The sequence below is a fragment of the Vulpes vulpes genome, chromosome 5 (genome assembly GCF_048418805.1).
Source record: "Vulpes vulpes isolate BD-2025 chromosome 5, VulVul3, whole genome shotgun sequence".
Taxonomy (NCBI): Eukaryota; Metazoa; Chordata; class Mammalia; order Carnivora; family Canidae; genus Vulpes; species Vulpes vulpes.
The window spans coordinates 139,029,362-139,051,985 of record NC_132784.1 but is presented as its reverse complement, the minus strand read 5'-3'; the positions used below and the strand labels follow the sequence as shown (position 1 = coordinate 139,051,985).

At 38.5% G+C, this 22,624-nt stretch overlaps 1 protein-coding gene across 1 annotated transcript in view; it reads right to left on the bottom strand.

Moving 5' to 3' along the window:
• Positions 1-22,624, bottom strand: part of ZPBP (zona pellucida binding protein) — an 88,859-nt gene that overhangs the window by 65,806 nt on the left and 429 nt on the right. Inside the window, exons 2-4 of the mRNA XM_072757402.1 lie at positions 21,421-21,501; positions 13,232-13,357; positions 6,767-6,916 (exon numbers count right to left, since the gene is read on the bottom strand). Of these exons, the coding sequence (XP_072613503.1) occupies positions 6,767-6,916; positions 13,232-13,357; positions 21,421-21,501 (357 nt within the window). The remainder of the gene's footprint in view (positions 1-6,766; positions 6,917-13,231; positions 13,358-21,420; positions 21,502-22,624) is intronic.

The window sequence follows — 22,624 nt, the reverse complement described above, 5'->3', positions numbered from 1 at the left end:
AAAACAGACTCGGGGAAGGGGGGTGGTCTTCACGTTATGGTAGGTGAGGAGTGAACTCCACAGAAATGATGTAGGCACTTGCTAAGCAAAAAAACATGAAATAATTATAGCAAGCCTGGGGAGGGCAGGGGTGTGGGTCCCTACCCAGAGTTCCTACACTATCTAAAAAGTCCAGTTTGTGGAAAAAATTTGAGTAAAGCAAGTAAACAGGAAAGTATGACTCATGTACTGAAAAAAATAGGAACAGTAACTATTTGAGTAAATGATCAGATGTGGGACTTAAAAGATAAAAATTTCAAAGCATTCAATATTTATAAATATTATAAAACAGGGCGCCTGGGTGGCTCAGTCGGTTGAGCATCCAACTCTTGGTTTCGGCTCAGGTCATAATCTCAGCGTCACTAGACTGAGCCTTGTCGAGCTCCCCACTGAGCATGGAGCCTACTTGAGATTCTTTCTCTCTCTCCTCATCTGCCCCTACCCCTGGCTCATGCACATGCTCACTCTACTTCTCTAAAACTGAAGGAAAATGTTAAAAAAAAAAATTAAAGGATATTATGATTAAAGATGGAAAGCATAATGACAATCTCATATCATATAGAATATCTATAAAGTTAGAAACTCTAAAAAACAAAACAACTGGACATTCTGCAGTTGAAAATTGAAAGCACTGAAAGGAGAAATGAACCAAGGAGCTCAGCAGGAGATGTGATCTAGCCAAAAAATGAATCAGCTAAAAGCAGTTCTTCATAATGAGAGAACATGACCCCAGTCAATAATGTGAATCTACATCAAAAAAACAAAGTGCCCCAGTAAAGGTAATTATATAATTATAAAGGTAGTATAAGTGCATATTTCTTCTACTTTTTTCCTCTTTAAGAATTTAAAAAGCAATTGTATAAAAGAAATCTGCATACGATGTTAACACCGATCCTCTTTTTGGGGCTACAGAAAGGACTACAGATGGCAGCTTGATACAAGGGAGCAAATGATGAAAATCAAAATGATCAACAAGATGACTAAATGTTTAAACCTATAAACATACACTTTCCCTCCTATTTCTGGCTTCTCAAAAACACACAAAACTATATAAAGTAGGGGCACAAAACAATCTTCATTAAAAAAAAAAATAGTGGGAGGAATCACTCTACTTGGTATTGAATGTTTCTATGTAGTTATATTAGCTATTAGCAAGGAAGAAATTAGAGAACCCAGAAACAGGGGATCGCGTTGGTGGTACAGTGGTGAGCACAACTGCCTTCCATATGCTCATAAGACATGTTCATATGTCATGTCCATAGACATGAGGTAAACACTAATGAAAACCACAATGAAGTATCACTTCACACTCATCAAAATGGTTAAAATAAATTACAACAACCAATATTGACCGGTGAGGACAGAGAAGCTGCTGCTGGTCAGAACGTAAAATGGCAAAGCCACGGTGGCAAAGAAATTGGCAATCTCTTGTAAAACTAATATGTAACTATCACATGATCCATCCAGTGCACTTTGGGCATTTATCCCACAGGTAAAAAACCTGTATCTACACAAAAAACTATACATAAGATTCATAGCAACTTTATATGTTACAGCCCAAAGCCTGAAACAATCTAGATTATTCTTCAGCAGGTAAGGGATGAAAGAGTCTAGCACATCTGTGCTATGGAATACAGCTCAGAATAAAGGGAATGGATAATAAATGTACACAACTTAGATGAATTTCTAGAGAATTAAGCCAAATGGAAAAAAAAAAAAAAACAATCCCATAAAACATTATACTACATTCCTGTACTCATATAATAGTTTGGAAGTGATAAAGTTATAGAATTGGAGGAAATTGTGGTTGTCAGTCATAACGAGGTGGTAAGAGGGAAGGAAATGGCTGAGTGTAAAGGACAACCCGGAGTATACTTCTGCTGCTGGTGTTGCTCTGTATCTTAACCGTAGCGTGGATACGTGAGCCTACCCCTGTGATAAAGCCTAAGAGAGTTAAATACACACACACGAAGGAGTACTATAAAACTGAAGGAATCTGATTAAGGTTGGTGCTCTACATAAACTAAGTATCTTGGCCTGATAATGTGCTAGATGTTCACAAGAAAGCACTAAAAGGGGAATCCAGGTAACACGTACATGGGATGTCTCTATTACTTTTTACAACTACACGTGAATCTATAATCATCTTGAAACAAAAATTTTAATTAAAAAAAATAGGCCATGGGTGGTTCAGTTGGTTAAGCTTTCGACTCCTGATTTTGGCTCAGGTCATCATCTCAGGGTTGTGAAATGAAGCCCCATGTCAGGCTCCATGCTCACACTGGAGTCGGCCTGAGATAATCTCTCTCCCTCTGCCTCTCCCTCCCTTTGCTTGCCCTTTCATTCTCTTTCTAAATAAACAAAATCTTAATAAAAAAATAATTTTAAAAAACACAAGCCAGCAAAATAAATACAGGAAACTTTTTACTTTTTAGGTATAAAGAACAACTTCTTAGAAAAAAAAAAAAATCAAACCAAAAAAATCACAACTCAAAAAAGTAACGGTAAAGCTCACTACAAAAATATTTGAATCTTCTGGGACATAAACATAGTGAGAAGCAGGCAGAAGGTCCTGCAACATGATAGAGAAAGTACTGGTATCCAGAACGATAAACTCTATCAATTACTGAGAAAAAGACAAACCATCCAAAATAAAAATGGCATCAACACTGAAAAAGCAGTATAATCTAAGTGACAAAAATATTCTTAAATGCTCGAATGTACTAATTAAGGACGGCATCTTAAAAGAATGAGTCACTATATACCCATGGTCTTGCCATATTTAAATCTGAGAGTAATTTTCAGTGTTGTGTTATTTTTGTTACTTTCTAAAATTTTACACATCTTATATATAAAAATGTAATGTAATTATAAGTGAGTTTGGTTCTTCTGATTCAGGGAAGCTTGCTCAGCACAAGCCAAAGGAATTTCAGAGGATGAGGTCTTCGTGTACTGCAGCGGGGTATTGGTTGGTCCGCTCTGGATAGGAAAACTGGCAAAATCCAGCAAAATAACCCCGAATACTCTGTCGAAGGCTTTGCCTTACAAAATTCTTCTTATAAAAATACTGACACTTTAATTTCCATTATACAACACAAAAATACGTGTGACCTTGTGGTGAGCAGAGCAGAATGCTTACAGCTGTCAAGTCGCCACGCTGTGCACCTGAAACTCATGTAACACTGTGTCACCTACACTAAAAAATAATCATAAAGCCCATTTATATACCAAGGATACATAAAGAAGAACTTTTATTTTTTCAAAAAAGATAAAAAGGGATCTATCTGATTGGCTTTCGTACCTGTACAATACAAATTAACTTTGACTTTTTTTTTTTAATTTTTATTTATTTATGATAGTCACAGAGAGAGAGAGAGAGAGAGAGGCAGAGACATAGGCAGAGGGAGAGGGAGAAGCAGGCTCCATGCACCGGGAGCCCGATGTGGGATTCGATCCCGGGTCTCCAGGATCGCGCCCTGGGCCAAAGGCAGGCGCCAAACCTCTGCGCCACCCAGGGATCCCTTAACTTTGACTTTTGCTAAAATCCACCAACTGACCTAACTCCATGGACCTAATCAATACAGGGGCTCAAATTATGGTTACACCTGGGGTATCATCTAAATTTAAACATTTTACTCCCTGTTATCTTAGAATAATACATGTAGAGAAAAAGAAGTATGCCTCACTTTAACTGGAGCCTTGCCTAAATTTGCCATAGTCATGGTACTCACTGCCTTAAAACAACCCATATTGAGCACAGATGCTCTAACAGAAGCAAAATTAAATTAAATTGAATATTTAGCATTTGTAATTGGCTTCGTAAAATGGGATCTCAGAAACGCTCAAGTAATTAATTATACGAACCAATCTATATATTGGATCATAGTAATAGAGTCTAACATATATTATTAATTTTTTAAAAGAAGGACAAACAGTGTATGTTCTCATTCATTTGGGGAATATAGAAAATAGTGAAAGGGAATATAAAGGAAGGGAAAAGAAATGTTGGGAAATATCAGGAAGGGAGACAGAACATAAAGACTCCTAACTCTGGGAAACGAACTAGGGGTGGTGGAAGGGGAGGAGGGCGGGGGGTAGAGGGGAATGGGTGACGGGCACTGAGGCGGACACTTGACGGGATGAGTACTGGGTGTTTCTCTGTATGTTGGTAAATTGAACACCAATAAAAATTAATTTAAAAAAATTAAAAAAATAAAACTAAAGGGCTTTGTGAAACAGGGGTGGCATGTGACCATGGAAGTGGTGGAAGTTAAAAAAAAAAAAAAAAGATTTTATTTGTTTATTCATGAGAGACACAGAGAGGCAGAGACACAGGCAGAGGGAGAAGCAGGCTCCTTGAGGGGAGCCCAATGTGGGACTCGATCCCAGGACCCCGCTGGGGTCATGACCCGGGCTGAAGGCAGATGCTCAACCACTGAGCCCCCCAGGCGCCCCATAGAGTCTAACGAACATTAAAAAGGGATTTCTAGGATTAAAATCTATTATATCAAAGCCAGTTAATAAAGAGGTGATTATCCCCATCATTTCTCCATCTGATAGCCTAATTTTTCCTGTTCTTAAATCTGGAAAAAATAAAGTGTGCCTCATGGTGGAAGACTATGAATAAATACGTATATACATAAGTACATACACACGTGCATGCATACATATATACAGAAGGTGTGTAGTCTGTGTGTTTACACACAAATAGGCTGGAGACAGAGACAGACATACACACAAGTGCGGAAAGGGGGTGGGGAGGGATTTATTTAAATGCTCCATATAGTACCGTCTGAAGTAGGGAAAATTTGAAACAAACTCAAGGATCATCAACTGAGGATTGCTCAAATCTGTCAAACTGTGTGACCATTAGAAAGATAAAAGTGGGTCTTTGTAATGAAATGGCACTAAATTATGTGATCTGCTTTAAGCACAAAAATAATAGGTCGCCCAAATCAGGGTTTATTAAATGAGGTTTCATCCTCCTGGAACACAAGGATAAAAACAACTGCAGAATCAGAATTCCTAGGGTCACAGCTGAGTCTCCCCAAACTCTCAACAGTGTGGCTTGGACCAAGTCACTTAACCCCCTGGTGCCCCAGTGTGTATCCACAGAGGGAACACAGCACTGTCTACAAACCACACAGGTTTGTTGTGGGGATTAAAAGTGTAGAATACACGTAAAGCACTTCCGACAATGCCTTGCACAAGCACTGCATGCGTTTTATTGTTAGTAGAACTACACCCTAAAAACACAGCGCTGCCTGGCACCGACGAGCGACGCTCATCATTCCTATAAACTAGCATTCATCTGAGGCATAGCCATAGTTGTCAGCTTACACCTACGAGATTACAATTGGTATAGACAAGACCCCTGAAATAACAAGATGGAGAAAACTATGTAACAAAACAAAAGTGAGGGCAGCCCCTGTGGCGCAGGGGTTTAGCGCCGCCTGCAGCCTGGGGTGTGATCCTGGAAACCCGGGATCGAGTCCCACGTGGGGCTCCCTGCATGGAGCCTGCTTCTCCCTCTGCCTGTGTCTCTGCCTCTCTCTCTGTCTCTAAGAATAAATAAAATATTTAAAAAATAAAAAAAAATTAAAAAAAGTGAAACACGACTGATTCAGAAGTTGAAATAAACTTGCCTAAAAAAGTTAATATAATTTCTCATAAAAAAATTATGTCTTTCTTTGGATATATGGGATAGTGGTTTTTTCAGTGATCCAAATTGTCAGGAAACCACTAATAATTCTGCCATTTGTTGTGCAACTCAGCTTGACAGGAGGGTACTTTAGTTTCCTATCGCTACTGTAACAAATCACCACAAATACAGTAGCATCAAATGGCACCAATTTATTGTCTTACAGTTCTGGACAACATAAGTCCAAAGTTACTTTTAAAAGCATCAGGGTGCATTCCTTCTGGGAGCTCCAGGTGTGCCATCTCCAGCTTCTAGAGGCCCTCTCCTCCATCCTCAAAGAAACCCCCTGAGACCTCTCCTTCCACCCTGAGGTGTCCTTATCTGCCGCTGACCCTCACACCTTCTCTTCTAAGGACCCTGTGATGACATTGGGCCTGCTCAGCTACTTCAGGATTATCTCCTCCTGTCGAGATCCTCAGCCTATTGATATGTGCAGAGTCCCTTCTGCCACCTTTGAGGTAGCACATTCACAGGTGTTGGCAAGCGGACATGTGCCTCCAGGAGGGGCACTACTCTCTCCACCACACGTGGGCCTCCAGGAGAGAGGGAACTAACAACCTTTGCTCAGGCTGTTCTCCTGGCCACTCCATTATCAACCCAGCTCTCCCAATCACAAACTTCCAGAGATCAAACTGCTTTTAGAAAAAGATTTTACAGTGGCATTTCACGCTCCTGTCTGGGGGCTGGCAGTGAGCCATCAAACATGAAACTCAGAATTGAAAAGCAGTGCAGACTCTGATATTGTAATAATCTGAAAACGTGATTTCTATAACCCCTATTTTCATTCATTGGCTTAAATTTGTGTATTCATGTCAACTTTAGCCCTGGGGAAAAAACAAAAACAAAAACAAAAAAAAACAAGACCCGCCCTCACCACTAACACTTTAGAGAGAACTTTGTAAAATACAGGAAAGCAGGAATTTTTCTTTAATAAGAAGACTAAAAATGACAAAGTGCCTTTAAGACAAATGTAAAGGTATTTAAATATTTGAAAACATTAAAAATACAACTAAATGCACTTCTTACCATATATAAGATATTTTAGTTGAATATTTTTAACAATTTCTTCCACAGTTGGTTTGTATTCCAGGAAACACGTGTACACGCCACTCATGCCCTCCTCAAAGTTCTGGAATACAAGGCTCCCTGTGGATGTTACTTGTGCAGTGCTGTTCTCTAATAAAGGAACAAGACATGGTATTCAGTTGCTTAAGTTATAGGACACTGAGATAAAATGACAAAACATTTTCTGAACAGAGCAAAACCATCAAAATGTACCTACAGAATCACAGAAAGCAGTTGGGGGCATAACTAGTCATTGCCTCTGGCGTCTGTTGGCAGCAGGTGCCAGGATGACCTGCTTAGTATCTGGTTTTTAGCAACCGGAGTTCACCTCCGGCGTGGCTGCCTACCTGGTAAGAGACTAACAATTACAGGTACTTAGTGCACTTCTGATCTCCTTGCACTGACGTGGGGCCGATCAGAAATTCACAGAGTATGAAAGCCGCAGACATCCGCACACACTATAAAGTAATCACATATACACGTATTTTATTGAGGAGTTATGCCCGCCCTAAGCTTACAAACTGCACCTACATGTGAGAGGGAGGAATGCAGCCAGAACCAAGGCTAACCCGACAAACTCACTGACAACTAGGTACTTCTGGTCATTACATGTGATAGCAGGCAAAGGCTAGATCACAACCTTAAGTGTTGCTCAAGGAAGAAAACAAAGCAGATGGGGTCACCCAACTTGTCTGAGGTCACACCAGCACAGAGCTGCAGTGTGGAGAATTACGACTGGATGGAAAAGTGCTTCTATACTTCAGTATCACACTGGGAGAAAGCGATGATGTGTGACGGGAAAGAATGTGATGTAGAGGCTTCAGACGTGGGTTTTACGGCTGCCTTTCTTTCTCATGGACGCTGTAATCCTGCGGTGATCCTTTAATCTTTCCTGGAGTCCAGTTCCCTCATTTGTGAAACAAAGAATCATAATACATGATGGCATCCCTCACAGGGTTGTTTTCTTGTGACAAATGCAACAGCTGTTAAAGTACTTAACAAAGCTACAAATTCTGAAGCAACTCAAGTTGTCATTCTGAAACTTCATAACCAGGTTTCCATTGGAAAATCATTATATTAAAACTCACCCAATAATTTAATATGCCATTCATTGAATTAAAAGTATCATCCTAGTGAATGAATGCTTGTTTAACTTTTTCTACTTTAAGCAAATAACACTATAAATTTCAAGTTAAATTTATTTTGAATATATTTATTTCCTCAAAATAAGACAAAAGAATATTCTTAGGAAATTTTCAATGTTAATTCGCTCAATAAAAATGTGTTGGATTTCTAGTACATGCAAAGCTGTACTTCAGATACTGAAGGAGAAATAAATAGGTGGATATATTCCCCCTCAAGGAATTTACACAGTATTATGCCTTAAATAATCCTATTTCCATATCCTGGATGAAGCTGAAAAAGGATTACAAATTGGGACTATGTTTCTTTTTTTTTTTTTAAGATTTTATTTATTTATTTATTCATGAGAGACATGGAGAGAGAGGCAGAGACTTAGGCAGAGGGAGAAGCAGGCTCCATGCAGGGAGCCCGATGTGGGACTGAATCCCAGGACCGTAGTATCACGCCCTGAGCCGAAGGCAGATGCTCAACCACTGAGCCACCCAGGTGTCCCAGGACTATGTTTCTACTGCAGTGCTTATTTATGAATATTTTTAATGAAAGATTACATATTTATCATAACATGTCTCTTTTCTAAGACAGATTAACAAGTTTTTAAGTGTTTGCTATATATTTCAGCACAAATACTTGATAGTAAGTATGATAAAAGATGCCCATATAAATCAAAGAAGAAAAATGCCATATGATTTCACTCATTTGTGGAATTTAAGAAACAAAACAAATGAGCATAGGGAAAAGTAGAAAGAGAGAGACAAAATAGGAAATCGACTCTTAACTCTAGAGAACACACTGAGGGTCACCAGAGGGGAGGTAGGTGGGGGATGGATGAAATGGGTGATAGGGGTTAAGTTAAGGAGGACACTTACAATGAGCACTGGATATTGTATGGAAGTGCTGTATCACTACATTGTACACCTGAAACTAATACTACCCTGTATGTTAACTAAGCAGAATTTAAATGAACACTTAAAAAAATAAGAGTTAATACCTATTCTTCTCAAACTATAAAGAAAATTAAAATTGCCATACTAGGACAGCCAGAAAATCAAGAATCATATGATCCATAATAAAATACCCTTTCACCTTATTTTTAAAAACTTAAAAGTGGCACACTAAAAGATACCCAGAAGATTTCATAGCCAATAGGAAAAGCCATTGTGTAATAACAATTCAAATGATTCTTAAGTAACTAAGTTTAAATGAGAATTTCATGATGCCAGGGATAGTACTGTAACAATTCATACAACAGCATATAGTCAGTGAATAATTGAATTAAAGTCAGTACTACTTCTTTACAACTTAGTTTGATCATCTAAAAATTCAGACTTGGATTAGATTTCCAGAAATCCATGTTTTAGAGCTCTAAAATTAGATGGCAAATTTAAAGCACTTTCATTACAACTTATTATTTTGAAAAATAGGTCTACACTTTTGGTTTCTGCTCAGTTATGGAAATTGACTATGAGAACATTGATCCCACTATTGCAGTAAGGAAAAAGATAAACTGTCAATTAACAACTTTCCTTGAACCTATCAAAAAATCAAGGTGGGAAGGCAACCAAAAACCTAAAATCTGGGGATAGACAGCAACCTATAAGTAGAAAAAGGACCCAAGCATTTAAGAAGACTCAGCTAGGGAAACCTGGGTGGCTCAGTGGTTGGGGCTGCCTTCGGCTCAGGGCACGATCCCTAAAGTGGACAAATTCTTTAAAAGATACAAAAACTCACAAAATGGTAAGAAGGGAAAATCCTTTTCCTACCTCATTTAGATTATACCTGTTAACTCTGAAGCCAGACTTCAAAGCCACATGACTTCAGGTAAGTACCTTCTTCTCTCAATGCCTCTGTTTATCATATACAATGGAGCATATGATTGTACTTACTAAAGAGGGCTGTCCAAAAAATTAAATAACTAGGATGTGTAAGTGCATCTGTAGATGTATTTAGGTATGTGACAAATGCATAAAGAAATGCTAGAGAATAATACTGTAAAAATTCAAGCTAGTGTTTACCTAAAAGGGATTTGGGGATAGAAGAACAGGATTTTTAAGGAACGTATCTGGAGGTGCAACCCAACAGTCTTGGTAATGATATATTCTGACTTGTAGGTTCTAGAATGTTTGTTTTATTGTATTGTATTGTATTTTCAAACCTGCATATATCTTATATATATTTATATATATAAAATGCTTCATCCCATAAAAAAAATAGTAAGGTAGAATAAAATATACTAGCATCTCATTAAAAATAAGAGTGTAGTTACAGGATAGAATTTAACATGTGCGTTTATGTGTTTATAGATGTTCAGGAAAGTGGGAAAGTCCACACACCAGAATGAGTTAACTCATCAGAATGAAGGAAGGCTGGCATAAGAGGTACAGGTCTTTTTGCAAAAAACTGACTATGTTTGTAAATAAAAAATATTGAAAGAGGGGTGCTGGGTGGCTCAGTCAGTTAAGCGTCCAACTCTTAACTCTTAGCTTCATTTTAGCTCAGGTCATGATCTCAGGGTCACGAGATTGAGCCCTGCACTGGGCTACACACAAGCATGGAGCCTGCTTGGGATCCTCTCTCTCCTTCTCCCTCTGCCCCTCCCCTGCTCATGTATGGTCTCCCTCTCTCTCACTCTTAAAAAACAGAAATTGAAAGAGAAACTGGGGGCTGAGAGAGGAAAGGAAAATAGGGAGAGGGAAGGAGAGAGAGACCAAATCTAAGATTGGTCTCCTATATTTTACAATCCATCTAAGCAATCTGAATATTTCTCTCCAGGGAAATGTGCAAGTAATTACATAATTACATTTCTTTTGTTCAATTTCTGGGAAACTATCTTTGGGATACTCATAAAAAGATAACTGAGCACAGTGCAGTTTAACCTAAAGTCTAAAGAGATTCTCCATTTTTCAAGCTTAGGAAAATTAGACAACATTTCCAGTTCAAATGATAGTATAACTAATGAGCTTTAAAAACTGATGGACAAGTGAATTATGATGCAATCATATACTGCAAACTAAAATATGATCATGACGTCAGAATACCAGAAATTCTGAGAATAGTTTTTATAAATAAAAAAACACTGTATTAATATTTTATCATGGAAGTAACTACATGGAAATAACTACATTTTTGTAGTTATTACATATAATTCATATTAGAACATTATTTTTTAAAAAAGATTTTATTTATTTATTCATGAGAGACACACACAGAGAAAGGCAGAGACACAGGCAGAGGGAGAAGCAGGCTCCATGGAGGGAGCCCGATGCGGTACTCGATCCCGGGTCTCCAGGATCACACCCTGGGCTGAAGGTGGCGCTGAACTGCTGAGCCACCAGGGCTGCCCAGAACATTAATTAATTTTGTAGTTATTCCATGTAATTCATATTGGAACATCTATTTTCCAATATGAAAGTGAGTAAAATAAATTATTGCTCCTAGTTGAAGGATTCAAAATTCAATCATATGCTATCCTTTGTAATATAAACTACAAGACTGGCATGGCCTCTTGGAGAAGAAAATGTTTAGACTGCAATCCCCAAATCAAAGGTGTAACAAATTACAATAGAACAATACTTAAATTCTTCTGTTTCCGAGCTAACAGAGTTGTAACATCAAACTTAAACTATATTTAAAATACAGATGTGTGTTACATTATGTGCTACTATTACAGAGCAGTAAAAATAAAATCCAATATATTTTCACTACTGGATGCTTTTATACCTGGCCCATTTCATGGATTTATATTAAGTGCCCAATCTCTTAGGATCTCTGTCATTGATCTCTGCTAATTCCCTCTGCCTGCATCACTACAGTCAGGCAGAGATATTAGATTTGATCTTTGAATTTCTATCAAAGCCTAGCACAATGGGACCCACCAGGCAGTCATTCATTAGGGGCTGAGTAATTCACTCTAAAGGACCACACCTAAAGAGAGGGTACCTCTTCAAACCTTGAGCTACTTTAGAATCCACATAAATATTATAGTAATATACAGGTGAGATCATTCAAATGAATTAGCAAATACAAAATAAATACTTCAAAATATGAATTAGCAAATTACAAAATAAATACTTCCAAGGAATGTTTCCTCAGCAAGGACTGGTATGAATATACTGCTCTCCCTTAACTCACATAACAAAATAAACCTGTAGGTTTTTGCCCATAGGCACTGTCTCAAAATACCAATAGGGTTTTTTTAAAAAAAAGAAAAAACAGAAAGGAACAAAATATGGTAAACAGAGCAATAAAGAAAACTTCCTCAGAAGGTATGCAAAAATAATTAGGTGTTTCACTGAAGAGATCTTTAGGATGAAAATTCATTAAGCTGGATATTTATCAAGGCTGAAAACAAGAACAGCTAACATAATTTAATATTTTTTAAACCACGCTGCAAAAACAAATCAGCTTTTAGCAAATGAAAAATTAGAATAAAAGATATGCATTTCAAGACAACAAAAGCAGCTGAGTAAAGAAAATGTTGATCAGTCATATCAACAGTAATCTCACGTGGAAAAAAGTACCTTTGTGAGAATAAGATCTTGTTTCCTCAAAAATTTTTCGAAAACTGTAAGGCGATATCATTCAGATGGGTTTCGAGTTTACCTTCTCATCTGGATTAATACCTGAATACTAAATTCCTTCTTTTGTAAACACAGCACCAATAATATATTAGTACACAATCGTTGTCACTCCATGCAGCGAGCGTATCTAAAAGCATGTTTTTAATACTAAAATACTGTGTTAAATTTTGTCTTTTTTTAATGGAAATAATATTTGAGTTACTTCAAGTATAATCCACAATGGTATGGATTTTAGTCAGAGAGAAATATAAGGCCAAAAAGTGTAAATCTCTACTAGGAAAGTCTCAAGTTGTCCCTATATGGGGCTGCAGAAAAACAAATAAAACTGTATTTGTAAATTTGCAGCTCAAAAGGCTTGTTAGTATTTTTAACAAAAACTAGAACTATATCAGCTTCTTCATAGCCACTTGATTAACAAAACTCTTAAGGTAACCCCAAATGACTTTATGAACTTAAAAAGTCACATTTTTGTCGAATATAGCTGCCTAGAGAATTTTCCAAACATTTAAGTCATCTAATGTGTCTCTCAGATTAAGATATGTGAAGAATGGTTACACTAGGCACACACCGTGAGACCCTCAATCCAAAGGGAAATTACAAGAAAAACACGTGAGGAAACAGAAATAGATGAGATACGAATATTCTCTTTATTCTGAGTATATTTTAGTATATTAATGTAATTATGATAATTGAAACAAAAGCCTACCTGAAATAATTCTTCCTTTTGGCCCATGCCATTGGAATGATGGATCTACCATTTCCGAATTTCGCAGCCGTGGGGTTACACATAACACGTGCGGACTCTTTTGATGGAGCATAACATATACTTTCACTGAAAATACAATATTAAAATGTTCCAATAATATTTTGTATTCTTTCATGCTCTATAATGCCTTAATTTGGTAGTCTGGGCTGCATGTTTTCATAACTTTTCTTTGGGGGATATTGCAATTATCTGATAAAAACTAAATTTCTAAGAAAAAAAAACTAAATTTCTTTGCATTCCATGTAATAACACTCAAAAATATACACATGTATTTTATTTGAGCATGTGTATGTCTCAATCTGAAAATAATGCACTAGTTTTTTATGAAGAGCTCACCATACTAATTTATTTTATCCCCAGAATATGACTTTAATTACAAATTATTAAGACAATTATGAATTAAGACTTTGTTTTTGCAATGATACCAAGCCTGAAAGGAACCAATAAATTTGTTTAAATTAGAGGAATAGTAGATTATTCATATTGATGTGACCCAAAGTACTCAATTTAAAGATTATGTGTGTAAAAACTCAATAAATTACACTATGATTTTATTTATTAAGCATTTTTCCCACTTTAAGATTTAAAGGTTTTGATCACTAACCATGTAAAAATAGTATCTTTAGGAGATACAAAAGGAATGCAGTAACAATTCAATTATCCTGAATTTGCTCCTCCTAAGTAAGCTGTTAGAAAAGGTTCCAGTAATTCCTCAGTAATTGCATGCTGACTCTTCACTGATTCATCAAATACAGAAATTTTGTGATTCAATAAAATAAAATTGTACTTGAGAATTGAAATTCCTAACTTTAAATAGAGACTGTATCTCTCATGTTTTACCATATATCCTGATGTTCACTGAATGTAGCTTTCTTTTTTCTTTAAATTCAATCTGCCAACAATAGTATAAGACCCAGTGCTCATCACATCACAAATGTAGGTTTTAGATAGATACTACTCCGTAGCTTAAGAAAGTTACCCTGTATTCTTGGTTATTTGTTTTTATCATTAATTGCTATTGAATTTTAACAATTCTTTCTATACTGAATGAAATGATTGTTTTTTTCTTCTTGAATATTTTAATGGAATGATTGATAATACTATTGCTTTCCTGGAATAATTCTAACTGATCATGCTCTTTTATTCAAATACTGCTGGATTCAGTGGTGCCTGATGGATAAGCATCAACTCTTGGGTTTCAGCTCCGGTCATGATCTCATGGGTCATGAGATCAAGTGCCATACCAGGCTCCTGCTCAGCAGGGAGTTGGCCTGAGATTCTCTTCCTCTGCTCCTCCTACCTTATGCACATACCTCTCTCTCTCAAATAAATCAATAAACAAATAAAAAAAAATACTGTTGGATTCAATTTGTAAATATTATTCCTGGGATACCCGTACCTACATTCAGAAATACAACTGTGTATAATTTTTATACTATCTTTTGTTCTTTTCCAATTTTATTACTAAAGTTACAATTTAGTAATGCTTAAGGAAGGTGTCCAAAGTTGTAATAGCCACATAAAATTGACTGGGCAGATCTTCCTATGGAAAGAGGTTTTGTCCTTAGAAAACTATTTAGCCTGGTTCGTTCATTCATTCTTTATTTATTTGTAATAGAAAAAAGTATGAGAACAAATTTTTGATTACCAATCAAGAGAATGTAATTGATTATTAGTCTTCTAAGTAACTTAAGTTTGTTTTTTAAGTTTGTATTTTACTAGGGTTTTTCATTTAAAGCTTATTAGCATAAAATTATTCAAAATACTACATTATAAAATATAAAAATCAGCATATCTTTACTTGGAACATTTTTTTTGTACTTTCATTACTCTCATGAAAACATTTATCAAAAGCTCATCTACTAACTGTTCCAAAGACAGAGTTTAGTTCCATTCAACTTATTGTTGTTCTCTGGTCTCTTTCATTAATTCCTCCTTTTATTTCTTCCCTACTTGCCTCAGCTAAATTCCACTTCTTTTTTCTAACTTCTTAGATACATGCTTATTGTATACAGTTGTCACTCCTCAGCATGACTTACTGGCTCTTCTGGGCATGATCTTTTACATCTCTCTCATTACACTTCTTTTCACATCACTTGCCCCAACCATGCCAAACTACTCAGCCCTCCCTAAAGCAGCACATTGAACCACTCCTCTGTGCTTTTACTCAGGTAAGTATCCAAATGTCCTCATCTGTAGAAACTCAGCACAGGTATAACCTTCTTGCTTCGTCTGTGACAAAACAAATAACTCATGCCATGCCTATGGTCCTTCCCTCTAGTCTCTACCAACCTCTTTAAATCAAAGAAGATATAAGTGAACTGCGAAGTTTCCTAACACAACATCAACATACACAAGTAAATAGCACCTCATTCATCAATAATGTATTAAGCCACGTAATAAAAAAGAAGATAACATTTAGAGAACAATAAACAGAAGTTAACTGATAATCAAACAAGGCCACTGGGGGAATATGCTCAGACTCCAGCAAAAGATGTACAGCTAGACCAGAATGCCATAATCACGGGACTGTACACTTATGATTAATTTTAAAGATGCCAATTTATCTTCATGTTGATATAATTAATATTGACAGAAGCAAACTCCCAGAACAGTCTTTTTTTTTGTAGTTCATGTTTATTTTTTATTGAAGTATACTTGATAATGTCACATTAGTTCCAGGGGTACAACACAGTGATTCGACCACTCTCTACATTACACTGTGCTGAGCACAAGTGTAGCTCCCATATTTCACCAGGCAATGCTCTTACAATACTGATGACTACATCCCTGCCACTGTACCTTTTATCCCCGTGACTAACTCATTCCCTAACTGGAGACCTATATCTTCCCCTCCCCTTCACCCTTATGCTCATTCCCCTTTATTCCTCCCCTATGGAACCCATCAGTTTGTTCTCTGTATTTATTACGGGTCTATTTTATAATTTAGGTTTAAAGGCTGTAGTGTTAAAAGCTGTGATATCCATGAAAATGGCTAGATAAGGAACTAAAAATTATCTCCCTCATAAAGGTAATGCAAAAACTGACAGAAATTGTCAAGATCAACATCTTCAGAACTCTGAAAATTAAAGATTTACAGCAACCTGTGAAAAACTTATTCAAGAAAAACAACTGACTCTCAGCATTATGGGGTGAATTATGCCTCTCCCCAAGTATGTAGTTTGAGCCCTAATCCTCGTACCTCAGAATGTGACCATAATTTTGTGACCACAGAATCTTTACAAAAGTAATTAACTTAAAATGAGGTTGTTATGGTGAGCCCAAATCCAATATGACTGGTGTCTTATGAAAAGAGAAAATCTGGACACACATACAAATACAGAGGGTACATGACGTGAAGAGACCTTAAACAGAGCTGACCACCCACGAGCCAAGGAAGAAGAACTGGAACAGACCCTTCCCTCACAGCCCTCAAACAGAACCAACCCTGCCTCCATGTGAACTTCTGGCCTCATAATTAGGAGACAATACATTTTGTTTAATCTACCCAGTCTGCGGTAATTTGTTAGGAGGGCCTCATGGGCTGGCAGCATCATAAACTTCCCCATTCCCATCACCCCCCAGATCTGCCCTCCCTCTGACAACCACCACGCCAATCACTGTAAGAACCAGCAGCCTGGCAGCTACTAAAGGGGCAAACAGGGTTGGAGGGACTTCAAGGCCTCCTTCCCAAAGAACTGTCTTTATTTGGCTTTTCCTGGAAGTTTCTTGGAAGACACTACTTACAAGCCTGTCTTCATTTATCTAACTCAAAGCACAGCCACTGTACAAACCTTTTCCCAAAAAGTATTTTTTCAAAAATAACTAGATGCTTTCATTTAACTTTGAAATGCCTGATGCAGTGGGTAACAGCTGCCTAACCAAAAAGGTTGAGAGGAAAAGCTGGGAATGACATGTCCATAGGGGCTCTGAAAAGTTCTAACATATTTCTGGGAAAATAGAAGGCCACATGCATGCACTGAGCATGTTCCGTCAAGACTGAGACTTAAGTCCGTACCTTCAGCTGAAACCAATGCTCTGCACAACAGACGGTAAAGAACAGAGTTATCCACCGCTTAGCTAAATGTTCAGGGTGTGTGACAACAAGCATGCAAACACCCTCAGCAGAGACCAGATTAATGAGCTCCAGGTGTCAATAAAATCTCCATCCAATAATCAGCCTATGCTAACTGAGAAGAGACTTCAGTGGCTACACATACGTATAACTTAAGCAGTTCAGAAAAGTTATTAAACTTACCAACAATAACAATAAACACCAAAAACATTTATACCTTATTTCCAGAATTCCTATATTAAATTATTTAAAAAGTCCAGTTTTCTACCAAAATATGAAACATGCAAAAAAAAAAAAAAAAAAAAACAAGTATTATCATAGGTAGGGGAAAAATGAAAGCAACCAAAAGAAACTGCCCCTGAGGAAGCCCAAATTTAGGACTTACTGAGCAAACGTTTTAAATCAGTTGTTTCAAATATGATCAAAGAACACCTAAAGTACCAAAAAAAAAAGTATGAAAATGATTTCTCTCAAAAAAAAATCAATAAAGAGACAGAAGTTATATATATAAAAAAAAGAACCCAAAGGAAATTCTGGATTAAAGAGTACAATAAAAATTTGAAAAACCCACTATAAGAATCAAAACAGATCTAAAGAGGCAGAAAAAAAGAATTGGCAAACCCCAAGATATATCAATTTGTGATTATTCAGTCAAAGAGGAAAAAAAATACAGATAAATGAACAGTACCCAGAGACCTGTAGGTAACCATCAAGCACAGCAGTGTATACGTAATACAAATTCCATGGAATGGTGGAGAGTATAAAGGCACAAATAATACTTGAAGAACTAATGGCAAAACTTCCACAAACTGATGAAAGGCATGAATCTACATATCAAAGAAGCTCAATGAACTCAAACTAGGATAAATTCAGAGATCCATATCTAGACACATAATAGTCATTGTTAAAGTCTAAAAAGATGACTCTTGAAAGTGACAAGAAAAGCAACTTGTTGCATACACATGATCTTCAAATTAGTGGCTTATTTCTCATCAGAAACCATAAATAAAAAACAAAGTCTGAATAGACCTAAGCAAGTGAAGTGACTAAATTAGTAATTACAAATCTTCCTATAAAAAAAAAAAAGCCCAGCACCAGGTGAATTCATTGATGAATTTCACCAAAGAAGTCAAGTCAAATCAACAACACTTCACAAGCTCTTAAAAAAAAATTAGAAGAGGAAGAAACATGTCCTAACTTGTTCTATGAAGCCACTATTACCCTAAAACCAAAATCAGACAAAGACAACACAAGAAAACCACAGAACAATTTCCCTTATGAATACAGATGTAAAAATCCTCAGTATAGTAGCAGCCAATCCTGCAGCATGAAAAAGAATTATCCATCATAATCAACCAGGATTTATCCCAGGAATGCATGACTTATTCAAAATACCAAAATCAATCAATGTAACACTGAATTATATCAATAGAACACAGGACAGAAAACACAGGATCATCTATGTATGCTGAAAGAGAATTTGACAAAATCCAAAAACTTTTCACAATAAAAGCACTCAACCAACTAGGAACAGAAGGAACATTCTCAATTTCAAAAAGCATCTACAAAAAAATCAGAGCTAAGGTCATATTTAATAGCAAAAGACCGAAACCGTTCCTTCTCTCTAATTAACATCAGGAGTAAGACAAAGATATCTGTTCTCATCAGCACTGAACTGCAGGTTCTGGCTGGAGCAACTGGCCAAAAAAAAAAAAAAAAAAGCCAATAAATGATTCAGCAAGGTGACAGGATACAACAACCACATGAAAAATTCAACTGTATTTCTATAGAACAGCAATGAGCAATTAAAAACCTAAATAAAACTGTTCCATTTACAACAGCATCAAAAAGAAAAAAATACTTAGTAATAAATCTAACAAAAGTGGTGCAAGACTTGTACACTGAAAGCTCTAAAACACCACTAAGGGAAATTAAAGATCTAAGTAGACGGAAAGATATTCCAAGTCCATGAATTGGAAAAGCTAATAGGGTTACGTTGGTTGTACTCCCAAAATTGATTGACACTTCAATGCAATCCTTACTAAAATCCCAATGGGATTTTCTGCAGAAATGGACAATCTGATTCTAGCATTAATATGGATTTACAAGAAACCCAGCATGGCCAAAACAATCTTGAAAAAGACTGAGTTTGAAGGACTCTGACTTAATGATTTCTAAACTTACTGTAGAGCAAAAGAATTCAAGACAGTGTCATACTGTCATAAGGACAGACATAGAGATCAATGAAATAGAATTTAGAGTCCAGAATAAAAACCCATACATCTATTGTTTTTCAACAAGGCATCAAGACAAGTGAACAGAAAAAGAAAGTCTTTTGACTTTTCTTTGTGTGACACACACATATGTATATAAACACACACACACACACACACACACACACACACCCTACATCTTCTTTATTCATCCATCAATGGACAAATTTGGGCTGTTTACAAATGAAGGAAGGAAAAAAAATAAGGGAGGCAAACCAAGAAAGAGACCCTTGACTATAGAAAACAAACACATAGTTACCAGAGGGGTGGTAGGAGGAGGGGTAGAGAGATAGGTGAAGGGGATTAAGAGCACCCTTATCGTGTGTGATGAGCACTAAGTAACGTACCGAATGGTTGAATCACCATATTGTATACCTGAGACTAATACAACACTTCATGTTAACTATGCTGGAATCAAAATTTAAAAATTAAAAAAAAATTTAAGTGAAAACATAATCCACAGAATTGAAGAAAAACTTTGTAAATCAAACAAGGGTTTAGTGACCAGAATGCTTAAAAAAAAAAAAAAAAAGTCCAACTCAATACTTTTTTTGAAAAAAAAAACCACTGAATTAAAAAATGGGTAGAAGATCTGAATAGAAATTTCTGCACAGAAGATACTCAAATGTCTGTTAAACACATGAAAAGATCTTAATCATCATTAGACATTATGGAAATGCAAATCAAAACCACATGACAATCCACCTCACACACACTAGATGACTATAATCAAAAAAATAAAAAACGGAAAATGTTAGCAAGGATGATGTGAAATTTGAATCCTTGTCCATTGCTGGTGTGAAAGTAAAATATTAAAGGCTCTTTAAAACAGTTTGACAGTTCCTCAAAATGTTAAACATAGAGCTACCCAACGTTCTAGGTATATATATTCAGGAGAAATAAATTAGAATTGAGTTCACACAGAAGCTTCTTCAGGAATGTTGGCAATGGCATTGTTGGTAATAGCCAAAAAGTGGAATCAATCAAAAAATATCCATCGATTGCCGGATACACAAAAAGTGGTATATCCATACAAAGGAATATTATTCAGGCCTAAAACAGAATGATGTGCTGATACATCCTATGACATGATAAACCCCCGAAACACTGTAAGTGAAAGAAGCCACATGCAAAGCACCACATCACATATGATTCCACCTATATAACATGTCCAGAACAGGCAAATTAATAGTGATAGAAACATCAGTGGTTTCCAGCCTTGGAGGGTGACTGCTTACGGGGTACAGCCTTCCTTGCTGGAGCTGTCAAAGCGCTATGGTAATACATGGTGATCGCTGCAAAACCCGTTGCCAGTATGCTAAAAACCACTGGAATGTGCACTTCAAGGAGGAATTTTAAGCATGTAAATTGACTTCAGTAAAAAAAAAAAAAAAACAACCACCAAAAACCTTTAGTGCCTCTCATGTGTGTCCTGGAAAAGCTCATGAATCCAAAACCTTTACAACATGCAGATCTCATCTGCGAAGACTCTCAGCATATTCAAACTGCGTAAGTTCAATATTATGGCTAATAATTGTAACAAACACAAGCACTATAGACGACTCCAATCAGCTAACTCCTGAAAACATTGCACACACTTAGGCAGTTACGACAAACGGAATCACAAGTGGAGAAATAAAACTACACGGAAAAACCTCTAATACATCTCCACCCCAGGAGACCAGGATGTCTGGGGAACGTCAGCCTTTGGGACGGGGCTGATAAATCTAAACAAATGTTAACTACTTTCTTAAAATGACTGAAGGTCTATTTGTTCATACCTGGAAAACTGGATGATCCCACAATTTTCACCGTTTCTTGGGTCAAGCGAAAACCTCTTGGAAATCGAATGAAATATCCGACTATGAAGAACGAGAAGACAAGATCAGCAACGTGCGTGGTCAGAAGCTGGGGCACCGCAGCGGCGGGTGTGGCAGTGCCCGCGGCGGGTCACAGGGAAGGCGCGGCCTCCTCCGTCTACTCCCCCGAGATTCACCTCCTCCTGCTTCCCCGCTATCGCCCGCCTCCGGGGTCTCCACAACCACCTGCAATACCCATTTTCAAACGCCCAATCCTCTGCACCTGGGGACCCGCACCTGCCGACTGAGGTCACCAGGGCCTCCCCCTCGAGTTCCCTCACCCCGTGGCCCCGCCCCTCCAGGGCTCTCACCCCATGGCCCCGCCCCTCTAGCTGCTCTAACCCCGTGGCCCTGCCCCTCCAGCCGCTCTAACCCCGTGGCCCCGCCCCTCCAGCCCCTCACCCCGTGGCCCCGCCCCTCCAGCCCTCACCCCGTGGCCCCGCCCCTCCAGCCCCTCACCCCGTGGCCCCGCCCCTCCAGCCGCTCTAACCCCGTGGCCCCGCCCCTCCACCCCCCTCACCCCGTGGCCCCGCCCCTCCACCCCCTCACCCCGTGGCCCCGCCCCTCCAGCCGCTCTAACCCCGTGGCCCCGCCCCTCCAGCCTCTCTAACCCCGTGGCCCCGCCCCTCCAGCCGCTCTAACCCCGTGGCCCCGCCCCTCCAGCCGCTCTAACCCCGTGGCCCCGCCCCTCCAGCTGTTCCAACCCCGTGAACCCCGCGAACCCCGCGGCCTGCCCTGGTCCCGTCTCCAGCCCCTCCCTCCGGGCACATGCTCTGCCCCCGCCTACGGGTCCCTCGAGCGCCTGCACGGTCTCCCACTGCGTCAGCCGGTCCAGGGGCCAGGGCCCGCCGTGACCCCCCCTTGACCAGCAAGCACCCTGCACGTGGCACAGACCGCGTGGGGCTCGGGTACGATGCGCGCTCACGTTCGTGGGGCCAGTGCAGCAGCAGCAGCAGCGCAAAGCACAGCACCCGCCGCAACAGCGCGGAACCCAGGGCGGCGAGTGTCCTCGGGGCCGGGAGGCCGCTGCCTGCCCTAGGAAGGTCCCCGTAGGCTCTCGGATCCCCAGGGATGGGGGGGGCTCAGCGGGCGGCACCCGCTGGGCGCAGGTCGTGACCCCGGGGTC